This window comes from Ursus americanus, chromosome 4 (genome assembly GCF_024610735.1).
Source record: "Ursus americanus isolate L20-20 chromosome 4, mUrsAme1.1.p, whole genome shotgun sequence".
Classification (NCBI taxonomy): Eukaryota; Metazoa; Chordata; class Mammalia; order Carnivora; family Ursidae; genus Ursus; species Ursus americanus.
This window is the reverse complement of record NC_142130.1, coordinates 34,768,235-34,794,747: the sequence shown is the minus strand read 5'-3', so window position 1 is coordinate 34,794,747 and position 26,513 is coordinate 34,768,235. Positions and strand designations below refer to the sequence as shown.

The 26,513-nt window shown below is 53.6% G+C and overlaps 1 protein-coding gene across 1 annotated transcript in view; it reads right to left on the bottom strand.

Annotated features, from left to right (window-relative positions):
• Window positions 1-1,228: 1,228 nt before the first annotated feature.
• Window positions 1,229-26,513, bottom strand: part of ADCY5 (adenylate cyclase 5) — a 146,124-nt gene continuing 120,839 nt past the window's right edge. The window contains exons 13-21 of the mRNA XM_045812687.2: window positions 18,423-18,539; window positions 17,884-18,048; window positions 14,874-15,049; window positions 12,890-12,919; window positions 11,384-11,516; window positions 7,631-7,894; window positions 6,450-6,654; window positions 5,363-5,487; window positions 1,229-3,650 (exon numbers count right to left, since the gene is read on the bottom strand). Coding sequence (XP_045668643.2) covers window positions 3,522-3,650; window positions 5,363-5,487; window positions 6,450-6,654; window positions 7,631-7,894; window positions 11,384-11,516; window positions 12,890-12,919; window positions 14,874-15,049; window positions 17,884-18,048; window positions 18,423-18,539 — 1,344 coding nt within the window. The 3' untranslated portion in view covers window positions 1,229-3,521. The remainder of the gene's footprint in view (window positions 3,651-5,362; window positions 5,488-6,449; window positions 6,655-7,630; window positions 7,895-11,383; window positions 11,517-12,889; window positions 12,920-14,873; window positions 15,050-17,883; window positions 18,049-18,422; window positions 18,540-26,513) is intronic.

Here is a 26,513-nt window from a genome sequence, read left to right as displayed (position 1 = left end):
TTAGCTCCGTGGAGATGGGAAGGGGACAGGCTCATAGAAGTTCTGAGTTGCATTCCCCAGCTGCCCTGGTGTGCCCACACACGTGCATGTGGTTTCCTGGGCCGCCACTCGTCCCAGCAGGGTGGGGATTCTTCAGGAGCTGACATGCTAACTTAGTCTAATCAGCCCCAAAAGGTTGGCCTTTTCACTTGGTTTCCTTTTCTAATCTGTAGCCTGCGAAGTTCTGAGTCAGACACGAGTGCCATGCAGTTACATCCTCCACCATGGACAATGGAACCCTCGCTAATGCTGTCCCAGTTCCTTGGAGCAGGGGCCTGCCTGTGACCAGGACTGCCACATCTGTGCCCCCATGTGGCCATTGTTGCAGTGAACCCAGTGAAGTCTTCTTCACTGGCTCCTTCATTTTCACTTGACCAAGCCCCCTGGTTTTATTTCCTGAACCCAAATCGAACCGTGCATGTGATGGATGCGGCAGGCAGACACTGCCTTGCTACCACCTTTCCTTTCCTCTCGAGGTAAGAGTCGTCCTGGGGCAGGCATGAAGTTACATGCATGAGCTTAGCAGACAGGCCTGCTTTGAGTTGCATCTCTTTTAATTACCAGTTGTGTGAGTTCAGGCAAATAATTAAATCTCTATCAATCAGTGACATGTGGTGGCCAGGAGGAACAAATGAGATAGTTTATATGGTGCTTATCCCAGTGTCTGGCACACATAGTGTCCAGTAAGTGGTAGCCATGGTTATCAGCTATCCAGGCCAAATCAGTGTGCCTCCAGCCAGCATCTCCTCCTCTCCCTGCGACTTGGGTCCTTTCTGTGATCTGTGTTCTTGTATTTGCAACTTTTTTTTCCTTAGCATGGAAACAAGGTTGGCTCACCTGTTTTAAAACATCCTCTCCTCAGCCCTGAATCTTTTCTGGTACCATCCTCGATCCCTTGTTCCCTTCACTCCTGGTGTCTCTCCTCGTTCTCATCTTCCTGCACCCTGGCACCTGCTCCTCAGTCCAGTGAACTGCCTCTTGCCAAGGACACAAATGTTCTGTCACCTGATTGCCACGATGACTGCGGTCCTTAGCCAACATTCTCTCCGTAGCAGTGTGCTCTTCCCCACTCAGGGTGGGTCTCTGCCCTCTGGGGCTCCCTCCCCAGTGCCCCACCAAAGTTTGAGTGCACTGTCCTTCAGACTGGAACCAGGCCCATGGCCCAAGCCACAAATCAGACCAGGACACGTTACCAGTGAAAGTGTTTAATAGTTAAATTATTTAAATAGACTTTTTAAATTTCCATGGGAAATCATAATCGTATTTTTTTTTTTTTTTTTGCAAGAGCAGGAATAAAAAGAGTGCACACCCTTGGAGGGAATGAAGAGCTAGCACTGCACGGTGTCACCAGTCACTGCTGGGATAGGAGGGATGGGCCCCCAAGAGGCCAAGGAGACCGTAACCAACGGGGGGACCACCAGAGGAACTCAGCACACACACTTTACTCAGGTTGGAAGCAAAATTAAAACCTGGCACCATTAGCGGGCACTATGGAGGGGCAGGGGACTCGAGACCACCACCATGGAGAAAGCCAGCCCCCCCAACAGATGCAAGGCGGGGGGCGATGCAGAACTCAAAGGATGGAGCAGCAAAAGCGTGGACAAACTTGGGTTGGCAGTTTTAGGTCTGTAAGCTTTGCTTCTCAGAGCGGTGTTCAAATCGGAGTGAGAGATGGTGTGTGGAAAGGGGAGGCCAGTGCTAGGATCCAGTGAGAGGTGGTGCAGGTGGGCATCAAAGTAACATTTTGCAGCTGGCACATAGCTGCCACCCCACCTCCATCAAGCTCATGTTGGAGGTGAGAGTAATTCTGCCCTGAGAAGCAACGAAAAGATCTGGGCACAGAACCCAAGGATTCTGTTTGAATGTATCTCTATGGTAATCATTTTTCACTTTCATGCCCGTTTCCATTTTTTACCCTTGTAGGGTATAAAAAATAATTTTTTTTCTATATACTTAACCCTCCCCTCCCAAAAAAAAAACAAAAACCAGACAAAATTTCTGCTAGCTTTGCTGTTTGGACGCTGAAGCTGGGCTCCCCTTTTCTCTGGTCTGCAGATGGAGAGCAAAGCCACTGCCCTCCCTGAACCTCTACGTTACCCCCAAGTCTGAGGCATTAGCTCTGGGAGAGCCACCTGCACAGTGGCCAACTGAGACAGGCAGGCAGGTAAGGCTTCCTACCACCCCCACACAAGCTGAGCGCCCATGGCCATCCCTGAGCTCTCAGAGCTGCCTCTCTGCAGGCAGCAGAGGGCTGACATCTCCGAGAACAGAAGAGGGGACAGTGGTTTGCTGCAGCTTGGGGCTGTTTCCCTTGGTTCCAGCTGGGCCTGAGATGGGAAAGCAGCTTTTTGTTTTATTATGCATTTGCATTTAACTTAAGGGAAGTGATGTGTTAGATGGGGTAATGTATGCATGCATTGTCCCACTTAATCTGAATGTAGGGCACCCCAAAAGGACACACGCTCCTGCTCTGGTTGGACCTGGGAAAACCCAAAACTGCCTTATCCGCAGTGAGGGCAGCAGGCATCCTGTAGGTGACCAGTTCCACAGCATAAACACACACATACCTACACCAGTACATACATTGACATACGTACAGTACAAATGCTGTGCACAGCTGTTTTCTAATATAATTTACAAAATATAGAATTTGGTATATTTGTTAGATCTCCAAGGATTTCAATAATACAAAATAAAAAGTACAAAAAAAGACAAGTTGGGATCCCCGCCCTCCCACCCCAGTGGCATCTTCGTTTGCTTGTGGGTCTCTCATACGCATACAACTAGCATAGTCTAAAGGAGGGCACAGAAAGTTGTTTTATTTAATAAATACTCTTTTTCTCAGAACCACTGCTCCTTGCCTCGAGCCCTCTCGCCTCCCCCTCGCATTCATTCTGCTCCCCTCGAAGAGGCCGTGTCTACGTGTGTAGGTGCAGGAGGACTGCGGAGAAGGCCGCAGTCCATTCACAGCCCGCATGCCTGCCAGAAAGCCCCTCCATGGGGCAGGGGCCGTGGCCTCTGTCGGAAGTTGAAGGGCTCACACAGGAAAGCGGACCCTTGGGACCCCTAGGTTCCCCTGGGCCTGAGTCGCGCCGCCGACCCACCCACCCTAGGCCAAGGCCTCAACCCTGTTGTCACACGCCAGCTGCCCCACACTGTAAGAGCTCCGGCAGCTCCTTTCCACCCGTGCAGCAGCAGCACCCGTTAGAAAACTCGAGATTCAGATCACGCCTAGTGGAGTCTTCTACGGAGGAAACATCTTTGGTCAGCTTGGTGCTCGCAGGACGCTGGCACCCCAGGGCCTGGGACAGAGGCTGCTGCCTGCCCACAAAGGCAGAAGCTGCTTCTGGAGTCAAAGTGGAAAATCTCACCGGCGCAGCCACATGGGCTAGAGCGCAGGCTTCCACCTGCCCACCGGCACACAAAGAAGCCATTCCGTTTCTCTGGAGGCCAGGCTGCCTGGCATCACCAGGTGGCAGCTGCTAACTGAGCGGGGGGCCCCCGTTGAGGAAGTAGGTCATCATCTCGCCTTTGCCCTTGACCTTGACCACACCCCTGCACTCCAGCTGGTATGTGTTGGCAGCCAGCACCTGGTACATGTCCGTGGTGACCTGAGGAGGCAACAGAGGAGACAGGATAGGCTGTGGTTAAGCTAAGCTGGGAGTCTGCTTTCTGGTGGCTCTGTCCCCAGCACAGGATGGGCACGGGCTCCCAGTGACAGCTGCTCATTCCTGGAACTGTTAGAAACCAGAAGAATGGCAGCACCTACTCCATGCCAGGCAGCGTGTCCAGCAACTCACCTGTGCTATTTCAGTGCTGCTCACAGTGTGGCTGTGGTCCCTGAACTGCCTGTCACTGTCCCCAGTGACAAGCACAGAAGCTGCGCGGAAGTGCTTAGGCGTGTCCATAGCTATCTGACACTGCCGCCCGGATACCCAGCACGACCTGTGCTCACTCAAGTCTCACTCCAGCACAGGTAGGTTGAGAGCCACTGCTTATCTCATTTAATCTATGAGGAAAGTGCTATTATCTCAGGCTCAGACAACCTAAGTCTCTGAGGTTTACATCGCTAACAAATGGCAGAGCCTGGATTCAGGTCTGTGTCCTACTGCCCAACTGCTTTAGCTTTTGAAACCCAGGGGAACTCCCTAGTGGCTTCAGTTGTCACTGCACTATTGCCAGGCGAGGCAGAAAGCAGGCTGCCTGGAGCAGCAATACAAACGCGTGTCTCGCGAGGTGACCCAAAAGCTATCTGAGTACACCCCGCAACACCCCTGCTGAGGATCCTGGCCCTGCCTGCTGTCAGGCCGGGAGTCTCTGGCTGGGCTGCTGGAAGGTGAACCTGCTGTGTCATCATGTGTACTCCAAGAATGGGAAAGCCCTATGCAAAGGTGAGGTGCCAGGCAAGTCCTTCACTTGTCTGTGGGTGGGGTCAGAAGCTGTGCCTCTCCCCATTTCCCATCTTGTCCCTTCTCCCCTTGGCACAGGGATAGAGGTGAGAGAAAGCCATTTGTCAGGTTCCTCCAACAGCATCTGCACACTAGCCAGGCCTGGCTGATCTGGTTGGGCTATGCTTTGGGCTGACCCTTTGTGTAGAGGTCCCACAGGAGAGAGAATTTAAGGGACATTTAAGCAGTGTCGGTGTGAGCAAAGGGCCACGAAGAGAGCACAGTTCAAAACTTGGGAAAACTGAGGCCAGGAAAGCTAAGTGACCTGACCACAGCCTTTTGGGGCATTGGGCGTTGGAGGGTACAGGAAGAGAGCCCAGTCCAGGGCCTCACTGTTGTCAGATTGGAGCAGAGGGAATCAAGGAAGACCTGAGAAAAACAGCAGCCGAAGAGAGGCAGGCCTGGGCGTCACAAGCACCAGCTTACAAAGGACAGGAGAAAGAGTCTCTGGACAGGCCCCTTGGCTGTTGGGGGCACCATCCCAGGGACCAGGGGCCTTGCCTGGTTCTCCTGAACCAGGCCCTGAGTGCTGTGGGCTCCATTCGGCAAGACCTTGCTCCCTGCAGCCATCTTTGTGTCCCCTTGTATGTGTGGGTTATGACATTAGCATGCCGGGCCTAGTGTCGGCAGTGGCTCCCGCCTATACCCCTCAATTCCTTCTGTGGCCAGTAGAGGGCTTTGCACAGGAGTGAAGAGCTGTCCAAGGTCCTGAGGGCTTGAAACACAATTCCAAGCTCCCAAGACAGAGCCCCAACTACCTTCAAATTTGGCCACAGAAATTCTGACTGGGCACTGGGGGCGGCCTGCCATAGCGCCCATGCAGCATCAGACACAGGCCCCCCATGTGAGGTGGGTGTGAGTGCTGCAGCGCTCACCTGGATGCGGTCGGGCACACCGGTGCTGTCCATGCGGCTGGCCACGTTCACCGTATTGCCCCAGATGTCGTACTGCGGCTTGCGAGCCCCGATCACCCCGGCCACCACAGGGCCGATGTTGAGCCCTGCAGGGGACAGACGTCAGCATGTTCCTCAGCGCTCACCCTCCCTATCATTCCTCCCTTGACACTCAGGGTCCTCTGGGCCTGAGGCCATGCTTACCCCTGCAGCTCCCACCCCGCTGCTCCCATCAAATGCCTGCTAACCCAGACCACAGAAGTCCGTTCACATAGCACTGCTCCTGCGTCCTTGCCACCCAGCTGGCCGCTCCTGCAAGTCCATCACCAGGACCACCCTCTTCAATCGTCTAGTGACCTGCTGCATCATCCAGTTGGCTCTCCTTAATCTCCCTCTCAGTGCCGTTTTGAGTTTTCACTGTCGGTTCAGACTCCATGTACCAGAACTCCCCGTCTTCTTCCTCCTCACCTCCTCTCTTTCTTTTCTTTCAGGGGCACCACCATTCTTATTCTTAGAACCTAGCTCTTAACCCACAGTCTCTTCTCTGTCAAGTGATCCTCACCCTGGGCATCTGAGCCAGAGCAGGGATGTCGCCATGACCCAGCTCCAGGAAGTAAGGCTACCCCCATGGGCTCCCTGTCTCACTCCTGGCACATCTACTCTAGTCCATCCACCCTCCCAGTCTTACCCACACCAGCCTCGATCCCCCTGCCACTCAGCTTTTGCTGTGCTGGTTCCCCACCTGAAGTGTCTTCCCTCCTCTCCAGGCACGAGCCTTCCCCAACACACCTGGCTCAGCTGACATTGTCTAGACATATTCTGCCACGTCTTCAAGCCCCTGGGCGCTCCCTCTGATCACAGAAATGGTCTCTCTCACATGGGGCTGCATAAAGCCTCACTGTTGTGTGAGAAGTAGGACCACCAATATGGCAGAAGCTTCCAAATAGCAATGTCGTCCATCCATAAGACACTTCCCTCCACAGCCCTCCTCTTCGGTCCTGCCAAGCCACATGGAGCTTTTCACCCCACCTGCTATTCCCAGGCCAGACTGCCCGGAACCCAAGCTCACCGATCTTCATCTGGAAGTTGTTGAAGGAGTGTTCATTGATGTACTTCATTTGGTCCATGAGCTTCATGGCGAAGTCGGCCAGGGCTTTGATGTGGGTCTTGCCCACCTTGTCATACGTAGAGTCGTTGAGGCCTGAGGCGGCCATGTAGGTGCTGCCAATGGTCTTGATCTTCTCCAGCTGCTTGAACCGATCCTCACTGATGATCTGGATGGAAGGAGGCCAAACCTGGGTCACCACCAAGGCTGGGGCACTGAGGTCTACAGGAGACGTCAGCAGCATGGCCCTTCATGTCCCCCCCGTTCACACAGGGGGCCCATCTCCACATCAACTCAGAGCGAGGCTGACAGAGCAGGCCTCCTCCAGTACTCACCCATGTGTGGTGGCCGGGTGCTACCGTCCACCCCGCACCAAGAGCCCCACACCAGCTCCCTAGTCACTTCAGAGCCTGTTGCCCCCAAGGGGCTGGGGACCATCTCCTCCCTTCTCTGGCCCACATTCCCATCTTTGTCCAGAGAGACACCCTTCTTCTATCTCCCGGCCTTGCCAGAAGCCTGCCCAGACCCATTTCAGCCAACTTCAGTTACCCCTTGCCCCAGGAGCCTCATGGGCTGCTTCCAGCACAGCCCTGTCCCAGCCTTCACCCCATCATCCTTCACCCCAGGCCCTACATTCCCACTGGGGTTCACTCCCTCACACTCAACTCTTGGTGAGCTCCCAGGTCCGAAATGCCCTATTGGGCATGGTGTATGTGCCCAGGGCCTGGCACACTGGGGACTTGGCAAGGGCGCATGTTTGTGTTTCTGCCCCTGCTATTCAGGGCTCCTCCTCCCTTAGCCTGGGAGTCCCTCCTTCCTTGGACTCTCTTAAAAGCTTGGCCCCAGCTAGGGGCCTGCCCAGCCTTAGGTGGCATGAGAGAAGCAGCGGCGAACGGGGAGGATGGGCAAGATAGCCGGGCAATGTCTCACTGGGGCAGCCAGGGGGCAGACTTGAAGTCCCGGTGGCCTGGGCTGGGACGCCCACTCTGCCACCCCCTGTCTGTAAGCTAAGCCGTGTCTGTGGGCCTGTTTCCTCCTTTATAACAGGCTAGGGGAAGAAATGGAGGCAAGGTGCCTGCCCTCAGGTGCCCTGGCGTCCCCCCCCCCCCCCCCGCTCCAGGGACCCAAGCTCCCCCTGGCCGCACCTCGTCAAAGTCGGCGATGATCTCATTGAGCAGCCGCAGGCACTCGACGCCCTCATTGTTGGCCTCCAGCTCCACATAGAACTCGGAGAAGTTGGCGATGGAGGCAAACATGACGGCCACGCACTCGCACGACTGGTAGTAGAGCTCGTCGTTGCGCCGCTCGCGGGCCAGGAAGTGGGCAGCCACGTCCTTGGGCAGGATGTTGTGCAGCAGCCGCCGGTTGTAGGCCTGCAGCTCCTCCATCTCCTCCTTCTCCTCCGTGGCCTAGGACACGGCACTGGTCAGAGGGAGGCGCGCGGCCAGCCTGCCAGTGTGCGCCCGATGGCGCCCAGCTTTCTGTCCTCCCTGCCGTCCCTGCCTCCCTCTCCCCACTGGGAGCATCTAGTGCTCTGAGCATCAGAGAAGTGAGAGACGTGTCCGCCTCCACCTCTGCTCTGCCTGCCCCCCAGAACGCACGTGAGAGGGGTGGCCCTAAGGAGGGAACCCCAGGCTGGAAACAGGTCCTGAAGGAGAGGCTGAAAGCATCCTGTCTGCCCGAAGCTAGACCGAGGCAGGGGGTTACAGGGATGGTCCCCAACCGTACCCGCCGTGGCCCTCCGGCTACCGAACGCTTCTCAACCGTCCATTGTCCTCTCCGTGTCAGGAAATGCAGTGTGGTAAGGATCACTTCAACAGCCTGACCCCACAGGAAGACGGCTTAAAGCCCTGCCGCTCTCCCTTGTTCCCACAAGAGCACACCTGCCCCAGGGCCAGGAGGGGCACATGCCCCAAAGTGCCCCTTGGGGTGGGATGGGGACATCACCATTGACTTTGGTTCTCCTCCAGTTTGGGTCCTGGGTCTGGGAAGTTGGAGTCTGTGGTCACTCACCCTGCAGGTTAGAGGGACAGTGCAGAGCCCTCAAATCAAGAGGCCAACAGTGGCCCGCAGGCTGCAGCGCAGAGACAGTCATGCACCAAGGTGTGCAAGGAGCCATGTGACACAGGAGGTACAGAGTGCAGTCTGCGGGCTTCCGGCCCCCCAGAGGTGGCAAACAAAATGGCCCCTTTAACTGGGAGTGACCATGTGGGTAAAACAGGCAGGTACGGGGTCATTAGCAGGGCCGCTGAAAAGATCTAGCCACCTGCTTGGGCCTTCCCTCACTAAATGTGGAGACCTATCTGGCTGCAACAAAAATTTCCACAAGGGCCTGGACAACTTCCCTGGCTCTCCCGGTGGGGGGTGGCTGCTCATGGGGAAGCTGCTGGCACACCCAGCCAAGGCCGCAGGACCTGGGTCCAGTAGGTATGGCAGAAAGCTCAGGCATCCCACCGGATCCTGAACAGTGGCCACCTGCTCCTAGCTCTGAAACAGGTGTGCCAGAGGGAACGGGCTGGAGTGGGACTCTCTGTACTTCTCGAGGGCTACTCTCTGGAGGAGCCCGAGCTGGCCCATCTGCCTCTGAAAATGCACAGGCGGCCTAGCCCTTCTGCCTGCTGAGACCACGTGCCTGGAGACCCAGGAGCACTCCGGCTCCTTTGATCAGCCCAGCTGGTGGCAGAAACATAACACATGCCCTTCCCTAGCACGTCTGCCCAGTGTCAGGCAGGTGGTGCCGGAGGCTGGGGTTGGGACACTGGGAGCATGGCGACTACTGGGAACACAGGCCAAGTCCTGACCAGCGACTCCTGCCACATCTGGACCACTCTGCCCTGAGACATGATGTTGGGCAGCTCCCAAAACAGCCAGCTGCTTCTAGGATTGGGCTCTGGCCAGGCAGGAAGACGCAGGGGTCCACAGCCCCTCCTCCCCTCGCTGAGCCTAATGTCAGTACCGTGGGAGAGGGACAAGAGTGGGCTCTCCCAAGAACTGAGACCCAGTGGTTTGTCCAGGAGCAGGCTTGATGCCTCATGCCGATGCTTCAAGGAAGCTAAGGACCCCAGGCTTCCCCACCTCCCTGTCAGAACCACACCCACCCACCATGGCCAAATATCCAGGGGCAATGCATCATCACTCACCCAGCCCAAGAGCCTGTGTTCAAGTTTTTGCCTATTGGTATGTTGTGCCCCCTCCCAAAAGTCCTGGAGGAGGATGGGAGATGGAGGGACATGTAAGCATCCTGAGCCTGTTACAGGGCTTCACTGGAGAGAGGCCAACACACCTGACAGGTAGAGACATGCTCACCCCCCACCCCCACACATCTGCGCACAAGCCTTCTTAATTGTTTTCAAAATGGGAGAGGAGCTGCTGTTGCCTGCGTCCCGGGGTGGGGCTGTGAGGAAGCCTCAGGCTGCTCTGCTCAGCCTTGGCAGACAGCTTCACTGTGACCTGTGCACTCAGGAGCTGGACAAAGACATGGGGTGGGGGTGACAGGGCAGCAGGTCACAGGCAGGCTGAGCGGCAGGCTCACCCTTCCCTTGCTTCCACCCCTCTCTCGAGGTCTCTGCAACACAAGCGAGTTGCACAACAGCAACCGTCTTGGGGGCAGGGGACTTCCTCGGGGCTCAGGCGGGAGGTGGGATGTGTGTGTGCAGAGAAGTGGAGGGACATCAGCCCTAGGTCCCACGAGCCTGGTCACCCCCTAGGAGAGAGCTGGAACCTCCGGGGAGCTTCCCCAAAGGAGAGGGGTGTGAGAGAGCCACGAGAAGGCAGGAAGCAGCAATTTGAGCCAAGAAGGTACAGCCTCTCACTGGATATCCCGCAGGTCCCTCCCAAGCCATGGCTGACCAGGGGCACCCCACATGCAAAACAGGTTCCCTCCAACCTCAGGGCATCTGCGCAGTGGGGACCTCAGTCACCCCCTTGCAAGACATCCAGCAACAGGGGCAACTGGATGCCCCCATCTTTAACAAAACTCAGGACCCCCTGCCCCAGCCTGAAGACTTGATCTCAACATTAGTAAGAAGCTGAGGATGGAGGAGGCCTAAGTGAGTTGAAGGTGAGCTGAGAAGTGGTCTGGAGACAGAGGCCAGGCCAGGGGAGGCAGAGGCTGGGCTGGAATAACAGGTCTGAGGCTGCCCACAGGAGAGATGGCTTTCTCACCACAAATGCCCTTGGGTGCCCTCCCCGGACCCTCTGAGGCCATCTAGCAGGTCTCCTGCTAGCACCTGGAGCATTATCTTGCGTGTGGCCCAGTGGCATCCCCTCGTCCAGGTGGACACTATTGGGGTGCAGAGCACAAAGCCTGGAGAGTGGAGCGTGGGGCACCTAGCACCCACTGCCTCTGCCCCTACCTGGGCCACTCTCCTCAGGACCAGAGCACAGCCACCTGCCTAGGCTTCCTGTCACTGGTCTTTGATGCCCCTTCCGTCCATTCTGCCCTAGAAGAGCCTTCAAGCCAGTTCTGGTCACATCTGCACTGCAGCCTCCATGACACGGGGACTGCGCTCCCCATGCTCCTCACCTCCTGCCACTCTTTCCTCCCCACCCTCCTGACTCCTTGCTGCCCACACCACAAACGAGCTGGCCATGCCTAGCCCCCATCCCAGCCTCTGGACGCATACAGTAGCGCATGGTCAGTATTTGTGACCCATCAAAGTCCCAGCACTGTCAAGGGTGGTTTGTTCAGAATAAGCTCTGGGGTTCTGCCTCTTGGCTCCCAAATGCAGGGAGCAGACCTGCTGGGACATGGGGCACTAGTTTAGTTGGGCTGAGGCCTGAGCAGGGCACCCCATAGGTGCAGAACTAAGGCCCAGCCGGCCTGGGTGACAAACTTGATCAGTCATAAATGCTGTGAGGCCTGGGCGCTTCCCCACCCCAGCCCCAGGGCCACCCACCTGCAGTTTCCAGAGGAAGTCCAGGCGGGCGGTGGACTCCACTTGCTGGGCGTGCAGGTACAGGGCCAGCACAAAGACGGAGATGACGATGGGCGTCATCACCTTCAGCGCCACCTTGGTCGCATGCTCAGGGCTGCAGGTGGAGTAGAGCCCTGGCACTTCATGGCAGGCTCCGAGGCCCCCCAGGCCTTTCTCTTCCTCCCCCTACCCCTTCTCCTCACCCTCCCGCTCAAATTTTGCCTGAGGTAGGGCCTCCGCCAGGAAGCCTTCTTGGCTAGCAGCCCCATCTCAGCCCCTGCTCACACCAGCAGCTCAGCAGTCAGGACTCCTCTCCTGATGCCCTCCTCTCCCCCATCACTGGGAAACTTCTCTCTGGTCACATCAATGGATCAAGGAGGCCCTTGTAAAAGGCATTACGTCCATCCCAGGTCTCTCCCAGTGGATAAGATAGGGGCCGTAGGCACAGTAACAAGGGAGCCAGGCAGGCCGTACTGACCATCTCTGGGCTTGGGGCAAGTCTCTTAACCTCTCTGAACCTTAGTTTCCTAATCTGTAAAATGGATTAATGACACCCGCATTTTAAAAATTAAAGATACTGTATACAAAATTCCTTGTATAGTGCCTGACAAACAGTAGGAACTCCAAAACTGGTAGCTGATCATGGCTAATTACATTCCTGTTAACATTATTAATAAATAGTCTTAATAAAAGCAGCTATCCCGGGACACCTGCGTGGCTCAGCTGGTTAAAGAGCCGACTCTTGATTTCTGCTCAGGTCATGATCTCAGGGTGGTGAGATTGAGGCCCGCGTCGGGCTCCATGCTGGGTGTGGATGTGGAGTCTGCTTAAGATTCTCTCTCTCCCTCTGCCCCTCCCCTCCCACATGCACACATGTGCACACGTTCTCTTTCTCTCTCTCTCTCAAAAAAACCCCAAACAAAAAACTCCATACATAACCAAGTAGCCATCCCAAACCCCGCTCCCTGTCCCAGCAAAGAGCCCAAACCTTGACTGCCGCAGACTCCCTGCCCAGCAGCAGCCCCAGTGCAGGGCTTACCCTGCACCCACAGGCCTTGCCTTGGCTCCTTTCTTCTGGAGTGGGGCTGGGCGGGGGGGGGGGGGGGGGAGGTCACCAGGTCCTGTTCTCTTGTGCCTGGGATCCCACACATGCTCCTGGGGAAGAGCTTGAGGCCAACGCTTTAGACGAGACCTGTGGAATGGCCTGCGGGTCCTGATGACCCAGCCACGGAGTCTGTAGGTCATCTTGGGGGGGTGGGAATCATACAGGAAAAGAAGGGCATCTACCCAATGAGGCCCCCTTGGTACCTGCTGAGGAAAGGGCTTCCTGGCCCCCTCCAGCCTCCTCCTTCACTGCCCACCTTGCCGCAAAGGCCCCTCCCCACTGGGCACCACTGCCTTCTCTGTTGGCCCCGGGCTGCTGGCCTCTGGCTGCTCCGCGCCAAGGGCAGGGAGGGGCTGTATGGAACTTGGAGAGTATCCACTCACCACTGGGAGGTCCCGTTGTTGTTGAAATCTCTGTGAACAGGAAGCGGGGAGGGCTGTTTGGGGCAGCTCTTCGGCTTTGGCAGTCTCTGTGCCCATTGTGCTCCCCTACCCTGTTCTGTCTCCTACCCTGCTCTGCCCCTCCACCCTGCTCTGCCCCCCCTCACACTGCCGTGTCCGCCCCACTCCTAGCTCTGCCACCCCACGCCCACTACTAGTGCTCCCACTACTGTTGCTCCTTCATCCACCACCCCCCCAGCACCCCTCTGGATCCAAGGGTACTTTTAGGGTGGGGGGCTTGCCAAAAGCCCGGCCCCAACTAGCCATCTGGTCACCATGACCACAAATCACCAGCCCTTACCTGGGACCCTGGGACCCCCCAGCTCATCCACCTGGGCAGAAGCCAACCCACCTCCCACCCCAGGCCTTTGCTGCATCCAGAGAAGGAGAAACATGGGGCTGCTGAACCTTCGCATATGGCTAGTGCAAGTTAAAATGTCCCAGAAGTGTAAAATAGATACTAGGTTTTGAAGAATTAATGTGGGAAAAAATGTAATATGTTTCATTAATAATTTTATATTGACTATTAAAATAATATTTTGAATATATTGGTTAAATAAAAAGATTAAAATTGCATGTTTTGCCTTTTTAATACAGCTACTAGAAAATTTTAAATGATATGCATGGCTTGCATGATTTATCTATTGGACAGTGCTGCCCCAGAGCCAAGCCAGGGTCTCCCAAACCGGAAACGACCTCCATTTTCTGCTGCTGCCCCAGCGGGAGGAGAGGAGAGGAGAGGCTGAAGGTGGGGGAAGAAGCACGTAGGAAAGAGGAGGCAAAGCTCCCAGCTCCTGCCCTGATCAGAGAGTAGAAAGGCCTGGACCTCCTCCCTCTCCTGGTCCTCACAGGACTGCGGGCTGCCGTGTCTCCGGGTCTGCCCACAGCTCCACACAGCCACCAGGAAGGGCGTCCTTGAATCTTAGACCCTTCATTACACCTTCCTTTGCTCGGGTGACACTCTCGTCATCAGAAAGTGACATTTCTGACACTGGAGTTATGGCCTGTTTCATCCATGACTGTTCTGCCACTGGCTCAGTGCCTGGGACATGGGAGGCCCTCAATAAATATCTTTGGATGAACAGATAGAAGGATGAATGGATCCCTTCCTATAACTTGGAGAAAACACAGTTTGCTGCATTTTCTCAGGGGACACAGAGCTGTCACTCACATTTTTTGCACTTCCTGATGTGCACACGCACGTGTGTGTGTGTGTGTGTGTGTAGTGGGGTGATGGGAAGAGAAGTGTATTGACGTCAGGCACTTTACGAACATGTTACTACTATGGATATTATTCCCATTTTACTGGGAGCTAGATAGCTTGGGGTACAACTCCCAAGACTGCTACCTAGATGTGGGACCTAATGGCTCACCATCATAATCGGGAGCCTTTGAGCAGTGTACAAACCACCCAAACATCCATGGCAGCCCTGCCTACTTTGTTGGGTTGCTATGAGGATGAAAAAGGATAATGTATGTCCCAGTGCCTAGCTTGAGGCAGGACACAGAGCCCGAGAACAACAAAGGCTGTTTTTCTGCTCCCAAAGACCCTGCTATTCAGCTCTGTTGAATCTTGAGCCTTCTCTGGGCCTGAGGTGCCACAGGCAGATGGAGTTAAGTGAAAACAGCTCATCAGAGGCTGCCCTGAACAAATGAAGAGCAACTCACTGAGGCCTGAGGGCAGGATTGACTAGCACAGTGGAAGCAGAAGGACAGTAGGACCTAGTCGCCCTGAGGCCACCCCCCATACTGGGGAGGGAGGGAGGGAAACAAGACACAGAGGTGCTTGGCCCAGGCTGTCAGCTGGGCGGCAACAGAACACTCCCCTTGCAAGCCCCCTGCAGCCCAGGTACCCAGCCACCCACTCTTCTGGCCTCTCCGCATGCCCCAGAGCCAGTGGGGGGATCGGGGGGGGGGTGCCACCTACATGGCATTGGCGGTGACCAGCAGGTCGGCATTGTCAAAGAGCGTGACTCGGGGCACCTCGACGATGAGCACGTATGTGAGCTCAATGGCCAGCATGAGCACCAGCTTCCCAATGCAGCTGATCTGCAGGAACACGGAGCAGGCCAGCAGGCTGAGCAGCACGCTGTAGGTGAAGTACTGCGGAGAGAGGGCGCTGCGTCAGCGCCCCGCCCCGCCCTCCCGGCCCGCCCTCCGGCTTCCCCCAGCCTGAGCTGGCCGCAGGAAGCCTGGCCCGGGGGTACCTCCGCTGATGCAAACTTGAGGTCAAGTGAAGGGCGGGGTGGGAACCGGGAGATGGGGCTCCGGCTGTGTGGTCAGTGTTGGCAGTAGAGCCCATGTTTGGAGCAGGGCTCCGGGTTCAGGCGGACCTGAGGCTTACCCCTGATTAATTACAGACTGTTTGCATGACTTGGGCCATTTATTCAACCTTTCGAAGTCTCAGTTTCCACATCTGCAAAAGCTTCTATGTGAGGGGCTCACTGATCCGGTTCCATGAGATGAAGCCACCCGGTGGCTTGCGCCTGGTGTCCCCAGTAACTGGGGTGGGGGGGGGACCAGGCGCCCCAGCCCCTGATCTGCAACTTTAACTCCAAAGTTCTGAGAACTGACAGTGTTTCATGACTGATACGGTGGCAACACCTGAACTGACCTTATTTGGTGGCAAAACCTGCCCCAGCCGGTGTGCTGCTGGTCAGCATCTTTGTCCTGATTCTCGTGACTACGCATCCATTTGGCTGCAGAAATTCTACTGTATGTCCTCATGAGGGGCGGCCCAAGCTACACTGGGGGGTGTGAAATACCCTTTTAAACTCCGAAAAATCCGAAATTCAAAATATATTTGACCTGGAAGGCTTCAGACGAGGGACTGTGGTGGCCCTGTATGATTTACTTAAGGGAAGTCCCTTCTGGTCTCCGAGCCTCAGTTTCTTTCTCGGACAACGGAGGAGCTGAACCACAGATCTCAGAGGTTCCTTTCTGCTGCCATCCTGATGCTAATCCTAGCCATGTCAGCATCATTAGTTTGTTCTTTTATTTTTTTTTAAGATTTTATTTGAGAGAGAGAGCAAGAGAGAGCATGAGCGGAGGACAGAGGCAGATGGAGAGGGAGAAGCAGGCTCCCCGCTGAGCAGGGAGCCCAACGTGGGCCTCGATCTCAGGACCCTGGGATCATGACCTCAGCCAAAGGCAGACGGTTAACAGACTGAGCCACCCAGGCGCCCCTTGTTCTTTCTTTTAAATATAGGATCATTCCTTCTGAATCATTGGGCCTCACTATTTGCTTCCTCTGCCAGGGGCTGCAGAGGGCGCCCAGTGATTGGAGACGGGAGGAACCAGCCTCAAGCCACTACCTGGAACGGGAGCAGAGGAACAAGCAGGGAGGGCCCACCCAGATAATCCAGCCCACGGATCATAACCCTGTCCTTGGGAGAGGAGGCGGGAGCCCCGGGGCCAGCCTGGATTCCCATTCAGACACAGAGCCAGACAACCAGGAGGCCAAGGCTTCAAGCAGGTGTCCTGAAGAGCCTCGGGGTCTGGGAGGAGTTGCTGAGTCAGAACACTTGTGGGGTAGCGGGAGCCCGAGAGCTCTGTAGTCAGCAAGGCCTGGGATCAGTGGGGGTGAACTGGTGGGACTGGTGAGGGCTGGAGGCCGGGACCAACCACCTCCCACAAATGAGGAGCTAGAAAGACTGCCGCCACCCCCACCCCCATTCCTCAGCTTCCTCCATGAAGCAACCACCAAGGGGCAAGTACAAGATCAGACACAGCCTCTTGCTTCTCAGCGCACAGCCCTCAAGCAGCGGCTCCCACGGGCTCAGGCAGCTGTGTGGGGGAGGGGGAGGCCTTGGCCTGGACCCAGGGGCAGAGGGGAGAGAAGCGCTCGTCTAGGTGAACATTGGTGGAGTCCTGCCCCCCACTGAGTTTCCCGTACCCCATCTGTACAGGGGAGATGGACTGGCTCTTTCCCAGGGGTGGGGGAGGGAGGCCAGCACCATGACAGCCTAGGGGGCCCTCACTGCAGTTCTGGACCTTCTTGTGAGTCATGGGCCCTTTCAGAATTGGATGGAAGTTTGGAAATTCCCCAGGAAAGGGCAACAGCTCACAGGTTCTGTGTGGACCCCACAGGCAGCTGGGGTGGGGGGACTGTCCCGTGCATGGCATGGACACCCCGGGCTGGAAGCCTGGACCGGCTGTTCACTCGAAAACTGCTCCTCAAGAAAAAGGTGAATGAAGCACCTCGCATACCATAGGCACTTAATGCATGCTGCTCTCTAAGGATTCTCGGCACTGGTTTTAAACCCAGTAACCTAGGGGTGTGATTTCCTTGGGGACGATGAAAATGTTCTAATTAGATGATGACGATGACGGCTGCACACATCTGTGAATATACTAAAAACTACTGAACTGTACACTCTGCATGGGTGACCTTGATGGCAGAATGGGTTCCTTTGCTTCCCTCCCTGCTCTCTGGCCCACAGCAGAGGGGCTCAGGCCGTTTCTCCTGAGGCAGGCCTGCTGCCCAAGCTGAGGGTCCAGAAACAGCTCTGTTCTGCCCTCAGGTTAAGACTGAGAATTCTGCAGCCAGAGGACCCGGGTGAAAGCTCTGGCTCTGTCACTTACTAGCTGTGTGACCCTGGGCAAGTTACTCACCCTCTCTGTGCCTCAGTTTCATCTGTATAAAAAAGATATTCTTCGTGTCTGTGTCACGGGGTTGCTTGAGGACTGGCTGAGTGAAGCAGTCCTGGCCACTGTATAAACGACAGCCCTGCGGCTTTTCTGTTCTACTGAGGGGCTGGCCTTGTTCACTCGTGTCTGACACACGGAGTAGAGACGGGAAAGGAGGTCCCTGGCATGGCTGTGAGCTTGAGAGTCCCTGACTCCCTCAGCGCAGCCGAAGGCAGAGACGAAGGCGGGTGGGAGGGTCTCTGTCTGCACCTGGAATGCCGCCCGCCCCCCAACCCTGGGCCCAGTACCTCAGGGAAGTTGCAGTTGGGCCACGGGCTGCTGCAGAAGCCCCGCTCGTCCCCCAGGCTGTAGTTGGCGGCCGACTCCACCACGTGGCATGCGTTGACCTGGCTGGTGCTGATGTTGTGCTCATCCGCCAGGCAGCCGAACAGGTCGTTGGAGTTACACGTGAACTGGGGGCAGGGCAGGAGAGGGGCGGCCGTGGGGGCCAGGCCAGGGCAGCCCATCTCCACAGGGCGGTGGGCGCTTGTCCCCCCCACTGGACTCAGGTGCAGCCTGACACGGACCGGGGACAGGAGAGGAGCCTGGCAGAAGCTGAGGCACTGACAAGGTCTGCCGGCTGCTGGGCTGGGGCTCGTAAACTTCCCTTGGGGACTTCGCTGGGTCTTTCTGGATCCTCCAGCCTCGAGAGCAGGCAACTAACAGCCTGTGTGAGAGGCTTTAGGAGTCCAATCTGATTCCAGACCTGAGGTGAAGCCCTAAGAAGAAATTCTGGGGACAGAGAACTCCAGAGTCTGGGAAGGTTCTGGGAGGTGGAGCCGCCTACCATGTTGACAAAAGCCGAGAGGAACACGAGGGTGATGGTGAACACGCCAACCAGAGTGCTGTTCATCTTGGACCGCACAATCTTCCTGGAGAGGGTCTGCAGTGGGGCGGGGAACAGCTGCCCCAAGGGATGAGGGAGGGAGAGAGAGCAGAATTCAGTGGGGACTCTGCAAACTACCACGGGGAGCTGGTGGAACCCTCCCTCCCCCACTTCTGCATCTGGCCAGCCTAACCCCAGGGGCCTTCCTGAACACCCTGCCAGTGTGCAGGACTCCAGGCTCACACCACTGCACCATTGCTTCCAGCGACAACAGCGCAGAGCCCGCAGCTGGCCAGGAGCCCGGCTACCCGGGGAGCTTGCAGGGGAGAGAGGCGTGATGGAAGGAAAATGCTATCCTAACCCCTACAGAGCAGAAGGAAAAGCACATGAATCTGCCACGTGAATGCTGAGCTGGTCAGGATTACAATCAGAGAGGGGCAGGAGGTGGCCGCTGGGAAGGCCTGGAGGGGACCAGAACTTTCCCAGGGAGGGTCAGAAGGCTTCTTGGCAGTAGGGAGCCATGGGTCTGAGGATTCGGAGGGAACTTGGGGTCTGGAGGGAGGGGATGGGCTTGTGAGAAGGGGGCAGAGTAGCCTGTGGGCAGGAGGGTGGGGCCTGGACAAGTGAGTTCAGGGAACCTTTTTTCCAGGACTCTCATTGATCCGTTTCCTCACCTAACCCTTCCTACATTTCCCTCAAAGAGACAAACTGCACGTCCAAGACCCGCGGCAGTTCTGGTCATGAAACGACCTGCTCTACCATATCTGACGCACTTGGCCTTGCCCACCTTGTCCTCCTCATCTCCAAAGCAGCCTAATTTTAAAAAGATGTTGGCAGACACAGAGAAACCAAGGCATGGGCTTGGGCTTCCCCTGCCCCACCCACCTCAACGCCTCCGGGTGAGGCTGGTCTGCTGCACAAATGCCAGGTGTCCTATGGAAAACCGGAAGGGCAGAGGAGGGTGGTGGGGAAAGCACCAGACCAGGAGACTGGAGGGTTCTAGATGTGGCTTTTCCTGTGCAATCCTCGGCAAGTCATATCCCTTCTCTGAAGGCTCCCCATCTGTAGGATTCTTGGGGCCCCGAGCATCTATGCACATTCTGGCTGCGTACAGCAGACTGTAAGGCTCAACCTTCCTAGTGACAGGATGGTCACACAGACAACCCAACAGGCAAGAGGACGCCTTGTGACCACTAGGTGACTGCTCATTCCCACTGCGCAGGAGAGTGGCTGGCGTGCTACAGTGTTTTCTGCTGGCAAGTACAGGGACCTTGGTCTACTGTTCCCCAGCTGCAACCCCCACTCACAATATGCAGAGCACCCACGTGGGCCCATCACGTCTGCCCCGCGGGGCTTTGGGAGGCCGACACGAATACGCTGATGGACGGGCTGCTGGCTGTGCTAGGAGCCATAGCGTCCTTTACCTCTGACCCAGGAGTCTCCTGTCTCCTGCAGCATCCATGACACAGTAAGGCTCACCCACTAGCTTGCAAGTAGGGGGAAACCAAGTCTCCACCCTTCACTGTTCTTGTCATCAAGTAAGTGCCCTGCTCACCCCTGGTGTGGGGCTTTGAGCTGGGTGTGCGTGTTGGGAAGCAGGAGATCTTTTCCACCCAAATCCCCTTCCAGCCCTCCAACGAGGCCACCTCCTGTTCAGCAGAGGGACAGGGAGGACCTCAGGGAAGGACAGCAGCAGGCAGAGACCTGGCAGCCTTCACACTCTATGCGGGCCACGCCCCCACCTATGTTCATGTATCATCAAATCTATGGCATCATTCTGGAAAATCACTTCCTTTTGGAGTAAGAAAGACGACATTCTGACTAAACCCACTTATATGGTAGAAGGAAAGCTATGTGTGATTTGGAGAGCATAAGCCTCAATGAAAATCCTGCTTTACAGACACAGAGAACAGAATATTCCACTCAATGGAACAGAGTGAATCCAGAAATAATCCCTTACGTTTCTGATCAATGGATTTTGACAAGGTTGCCAAGATAATTCTATGCGGAAAGAAGCTGCTGAGGCGCCTGGCTGTCTGCATGCAAAAGAATGAGGCTGGGCCCCTACCTCATACCACACACAAAAATTAACTTGAAGTGGACAGAGACACAAATGTAAGAACTAAAACTACAAAACTGGTAGAAGAAAATACACAAGCCAATCTTTGTGACTTTGGATTAAGCAATGGTTTCTTAGATAGAACAGCAAAGGCATAAGCAAAAAAGAAGAAAAAAGAAAAAACAGATTAGTTGGATATCATCAAAATTTAAAAATGTTTGTGCTTCAAATAATACCATCAAGAAAGTAAAAAAAGGTGAAACTATAGAAAGATTGGAACCTCTATGCATTGCTGGTGGACACAAAAAATGTTGCAGCTGATGGGGAAAACAGTATGACTATAGCTCAAAACACCGGAACCCTGAATCTCTGTATGACCCAGCAATCCCACTTCTGGGTATACACCCAAAAGAACAGAAAGCAGAGTTTGTACCCCTGTTTTCAGACTCATGTTCACAGCGGTGTTACTCACAATGGCCAAAGGCGGAAAATCCAAGTGTCCATGTGTGGATGAATGGACGAACAATGGGGACTAGACAGCCAATGGGGTATTATTCAGCCTCAAGGAACGAAATTCTGACCCATTCTACAACACGGATAACACTTTGAAGACAGTTTGCTGAGTGAAAGAAGACAGTCACGAAGGATAAGTACTAGATGATTCCACTTATTTTTTTAAAGATTTGTACATTTGAGAGAGAGATTGAGTGAGCATGAGCGGAAGGGGCAGAGGGAGAGGGAGAATCTCAAGCAGACTCTGCACTGAAAGCAGAGCCCAACGCGGGGCTGGATCCCTCGACCCTGAGAGCACGACCTGAGTGAAACCGAGAGTCAGACGCTTAACCGACTGCACCACCCAGGCGCCCCAGGATAGGATTCCACTTTTATGAGATACCTAGAATGGTCAAATTCATAGGGACGGAAAGTGGAGTGGTGGTTGCCAGGGGTGAGGGCTGAATGCGAAGTTACTGTTTCATGGGTCTAAAGTTTCAGTTTGGGAAGACGAAGTTCTGGAGATGGATGGTGGGACCTTTGCACAACAATGTGAGTGCATTTCATGCTGCCGAACTGTACATTTAAAAAGGGTTACAATGGAAAGTTCTGTATTATGTATATTTAAAAAAGAAAGTGAAACCCAGAGAATGAGAGAAAATTCTCGCAAACCATATAGCTAATAACAGCCTTGTAACCAGAATAAGGTAGTCTCCTCTTATCCGTCTTATTCCAAGACCCCCCCCACTGGAGGCCTGAAATTGCAGACAGTCCTGAAATGTATATATACTATGCTTTTTCCTGCACTTACACACTCACGATAAAGTTTAATTTATAAATTAAGCACAGTAAGAGATTAATAACAGTAACTAATAATAGGACAATTATAACAATACCGTGTAATAAAAGTTATGTGAATGTGAACTCTCTCTTTCTCTCTCTCTTTCAAACTATCTTATTGGATTCACCCTTCCGCTGGTGACGTGAGATGATAAAACACCTACATGATGGGATGCAGTGAGGGGAATGACGTCAGCACTGTGACGTAGCGTTAGGCTCCTACTGAGCTTCTCACAATACGTCAGAAGGAGGATCACTGCTTCCAGACCATAGCTGAGCACAGGGACCAAAACCACAGAAAGCAAAACCATCGTTGAGGTTTACTGCATCCAAAGCGTTCTTACAACTCGACGATAAGACAAATTAAAATTTGGGACAATTTAAAAATGGGACAATGTTTTGAATAGATCATTTAAATTTAAATTTAAAAATGGGACAATGATTTGAATTTCTCCAAAGAATCTATATAAATGGCCAATAAGCACACAGGACGTTTCTCATTAGTCATCAGGGAAATGCAGTTCAAAAACACGAGATACCACTTCATGGTATAGAATCATGGCTATAATCAAAAAGTCAGGTAATAACAAGGGTTGGTGAGGATGTGGAGAAGCAGGTGGGAATGTGAAATCGTGTAGCCACTTTGAAAACAGGTTGGCAGTTCTTCAAAATGATAAACACAGTTACTGGATGACCCAACAACTATACTCCTAGGTATTTACCCAAGAGAACCAAAAACCTAAGTGCACATAAAAGCTTGTATACAAAAGTGCACAGCAGTACTATTCATAATAGCCGGAAAGCGGAAACTACCCCAATGTCCGTCAACTGATGAAGGGATAAACGAAATGGGATATATCCAGACCAGGGAACATCATTTGGCTATAAAACAAATGAGATATTGTCACATGGCACGACACGGGTGAACCCTGAAAGTATTATGCAAAGTGAAAGAAAACAATCTCAAAAGGCCATATCTTGTATGACTTCGGGCAAATTCATACAGAAAGTGGCGTCTGGGGCTGCCGGGGGCTGTGGGGAGCAGAGAAGAAACAGTGACAGCTAAGAAGTCTGGGTTCCTTTTCAGGGTGATGACAGTGTGCTGGAATTAGTGGTAGCAGTTGCATAACTGCATGAATATACTAAAAACGGACAACTTCACCCACCTTTATGAAGGTGAATCTTCTGTACGTGAATCATAGCTCAATAGAGCACTGATTACAGGCCCTGCTCAAGCTCTTCCTAGCTGTCTGACCCCGGGGGCGGCATCAAGGGCTCCGGGCACAGCTTTCTTACCGATACGTGGGGGATATCTATCTCCCAAGGTGGCTATGAAGACTCCATGAAATGAAGCATTTTAAAGTGCTTTGTAAGCTGTGAAATTCAACAGAATATTTAGTTAATATTTGCATTTTTAAAAGAGCTCTGTTAGCAATAGGAATGAAAGTCCTTGTTTCCTATTAAAGGAATTCTGTTTCACAGCTGGGGCAAGTGTTCTGGCACTAGCCTGAGGAGCTGACTCTGAAAAGCTATGACAGATGCTTCCTAATCTGTGTCTGCTTAAAATTTTGCCATTGCATCCTACCCTCCGACCCATGTTACTTAAATCGTTTCAGTTCTGATCATCCCATCCATCAATTGAAGGGTTTCTTTATCATTTTGCGCCCGCCAGTAAAATTCAGGCAAGGGTTATTAGTAGAGTTAACGGAAGGTGGCTGGGGAACAGGCTCTGCCCATAGGCTTCCCGTGATGATGGGACCAGGAGACCCACAGGGGGCCCCCTAGAGGTCAGGAGAAGAACCGCAGGCTACTTTTAAAATCCAATCCAGAATGTAGTTCTAACGAATGATTGATCCTTTTTTTTGGGGGGGGGGTATATATATATAATTTTAATTAATTTATTTTTATTAGTTTCAGAGGTAGAATTTAGTGATTCATCAGCTGTATATAACATCTGGTATCATTCCATCAAGTGCCCTCCTTAATGCCCATCACCCAATTATCCCTTCCCCCCACTCCCTTCCCCTCCAGCAGCCCTCAGTTTGTTTCCTAAGTTCAGCGTCTCTTATACTTTGCCTCCCTCTCAATTTTCCTCTTATTTTTCCTACCCTTCCCCTATGTTCATTTCTTTTGTTTCTTAAATTCCACATGAGTGAAATCGTATGGTATTTGTCTTTCTCTGACTTATTTCACATAGCATAATACACTCTAGTTTCATCCACGTCGTTGCAAATGGCAAGATTTCATTCTATTTGGTGTCTGAGTAATAGTCCATTGTATCTATATCCCATATCTTCTTTATCCATTCATTAGTCAGTTTGGTTATTGTGGACACTGCTGCAATAAACATTGGGGTGCAGGTGCCCCTTCGGATCACTACGTCTGTATCCTTTGGATAAATACCTAGCAGTGCAATTGCTGGGTCATAGAGTAGCTCTATTTTTAACTTAATGCATTGGCTTGCTACAAGCTGATTACTCTTGTCACCTTTTATTTTTTATTTTTAAAGATTTTATATATTTATTTATTTGCCAAAGAGGGGGAGAGAGAGAGAGAGACCATAAACAGGGAGAGCGGCAGGCAGAGGGAGAAGCAGGCTCCCCACTGAGCAGGGAGCCCAATGTGGGAGTCAATCCCAGGACCCTGGGATCATGACCTGAGCCAAAGGAAGCCGCTACGCTTAACTGACTGAACCACGCAGGTGTCCCTCTTGCCGCCCTTTAAAAAGACCTGCTCTTGACCTTAAAACCTCAGGCAGGAACCCAGGAATTGCTGTTCTGAAATTTTCAGAAGACGTGACGTCCTGCTCTGGTATTTATAGAGTATCTCATTTCCTGCAATCAAAAACTTCATCTGTATGTTTGCCCTAAATCCCATCTTTACTAACACCAGCGTGGATGGCGAAACTTTTCACCTGGGGCACGTCTTCTCATAGGGACACACCTCAGTGCACGCAGGTCCTGGAGACCATTTTTACAGCAGGAGAATTGTGCCTGTGCAAACTGACTGTTCAATGCCTGCTCACTCACAATTACAGCTCAGAAAAAGAATTGATTTTTAAAAAATAAATTCCAAACCAGTACATTCCCAGTCTGACTAATTCGAATCAATTCAACATGAAAAACAGGAGTGGGGACATAATTAATAAATCGTGACTGGGGTGGACACTTTTGATCCTGGCCTCTCTGAAAGCCTCCAGGCAAATCAATGACCAGGCTGGGGCCCTGGTTCCCTGTCTGTGATGTGGGGTCAGGGTATTGCAGAAATGAAAAAAGTGATGAAATCTGATGGGAGAGGGGGCAGCTGGGTGGCTCAGTCGGTTAAGCACCTGCCTTCGGCTCAGGTCACCAACCCAGAGTCCTGGGATTGAGTCCTGCATGGGGCTCCCCACTCAGCAGAGAGTCTGCTTCTCCCTCTCCCTCTGCTTGTGCTCTCAAAATAAATAAATAAAATCTTAGGGGGGATAAAAAAAAGAATTAGGCCTGGGCTGCTTCACTGGATGATGGGGCAGAAGCCATAGGGAGGCTGAAGGAACAGTCAGAGGTGCTCGAAGAGGGAAGAGGCTATACTCAGGAAAACAAGTGAGCTCACCATCCCTATGGGGTAATCAAGCAGAGGCTGGCCTATCCTCACACAGTTATCGTAAAGGGATTCCGACCTCAGGTGGGTGTCTGGGCTGCTTCACTGCTCCAGCCATTTCCAGTCTGAGATTCCCAGAGTCTGTGGACCCCGTGTGATGGCAAGGAGGGATTCAGCATGGCGTTTTCTAAGACAAGCAGCTCTGGTGCCCAGGTCAGCACGGATGCCGAGGGAAGGGAGGAGTGACGGACGTGTGCAGATGTTCATTCAGACCGGCCCCAGAAGAAAAGAAGCACTTGAGGGAGGAACCTTAGGGCAAAGCAGCCCAGAGACAGTGGGGCCCTGTGGGCAGCAGGTGCTCTGGAGCAGTGAGACCAGGACACCAGGGCGCCAGGTCAGCCGCACATCTGGGTGTGAGTGTGAACCGGGCCGCGCTGTGTCGGGAGAAGATCAAGCAGGCCCAGGACGAAAAGGCCATCAGAGCACTTGGCAGCGAGTTTCCGAACACCTTCCCACAGAGAGGACCCAGGCGCCGTTCCCTGACAGCTAACACGACTACGTTGGCTGATTTCGACGAATTCAGTCGACACCTTCCTCACATTTCTGTCTTCCGAAAGGGTCAAGTATGGACATTTGAGCAAGTAAGTCCATGCTGTTCTGGGGACATGGGACAACAAACAGAATAGAGGAAGGCTGACAGAACCGCCCGGCCTCAGGTGACTTAGGAACTGTCGTATCTCATCAAAAAGCCACCACCCGTGACTCCTGACACACTGCGGAAGGAAGATGAGAGATGTCTGGGTTCTGGCAAATGGCAAGTGTTTTCAAAGGGAAAACAGAAGGACACGGAAAATTCCAGTCAGGTCAGCTTCAGGCCATACCTGAAAAGGTGATAAAATCAACACTCAGTCCGTCTGCCTGCAGGTGGTGTGGGCGGTGGTGTTCCAGGACTGGCCGCACGCGGTGTGGACACCGAGGACAGTCGGCCCTGCTGCTCAGATGCCAAAGGACAATTACCCCCTCTCGTCTTCGTGTGCGAACAGTTCCTCCGCAGCACGGAGGAGGAAAGAATAATGGAACAG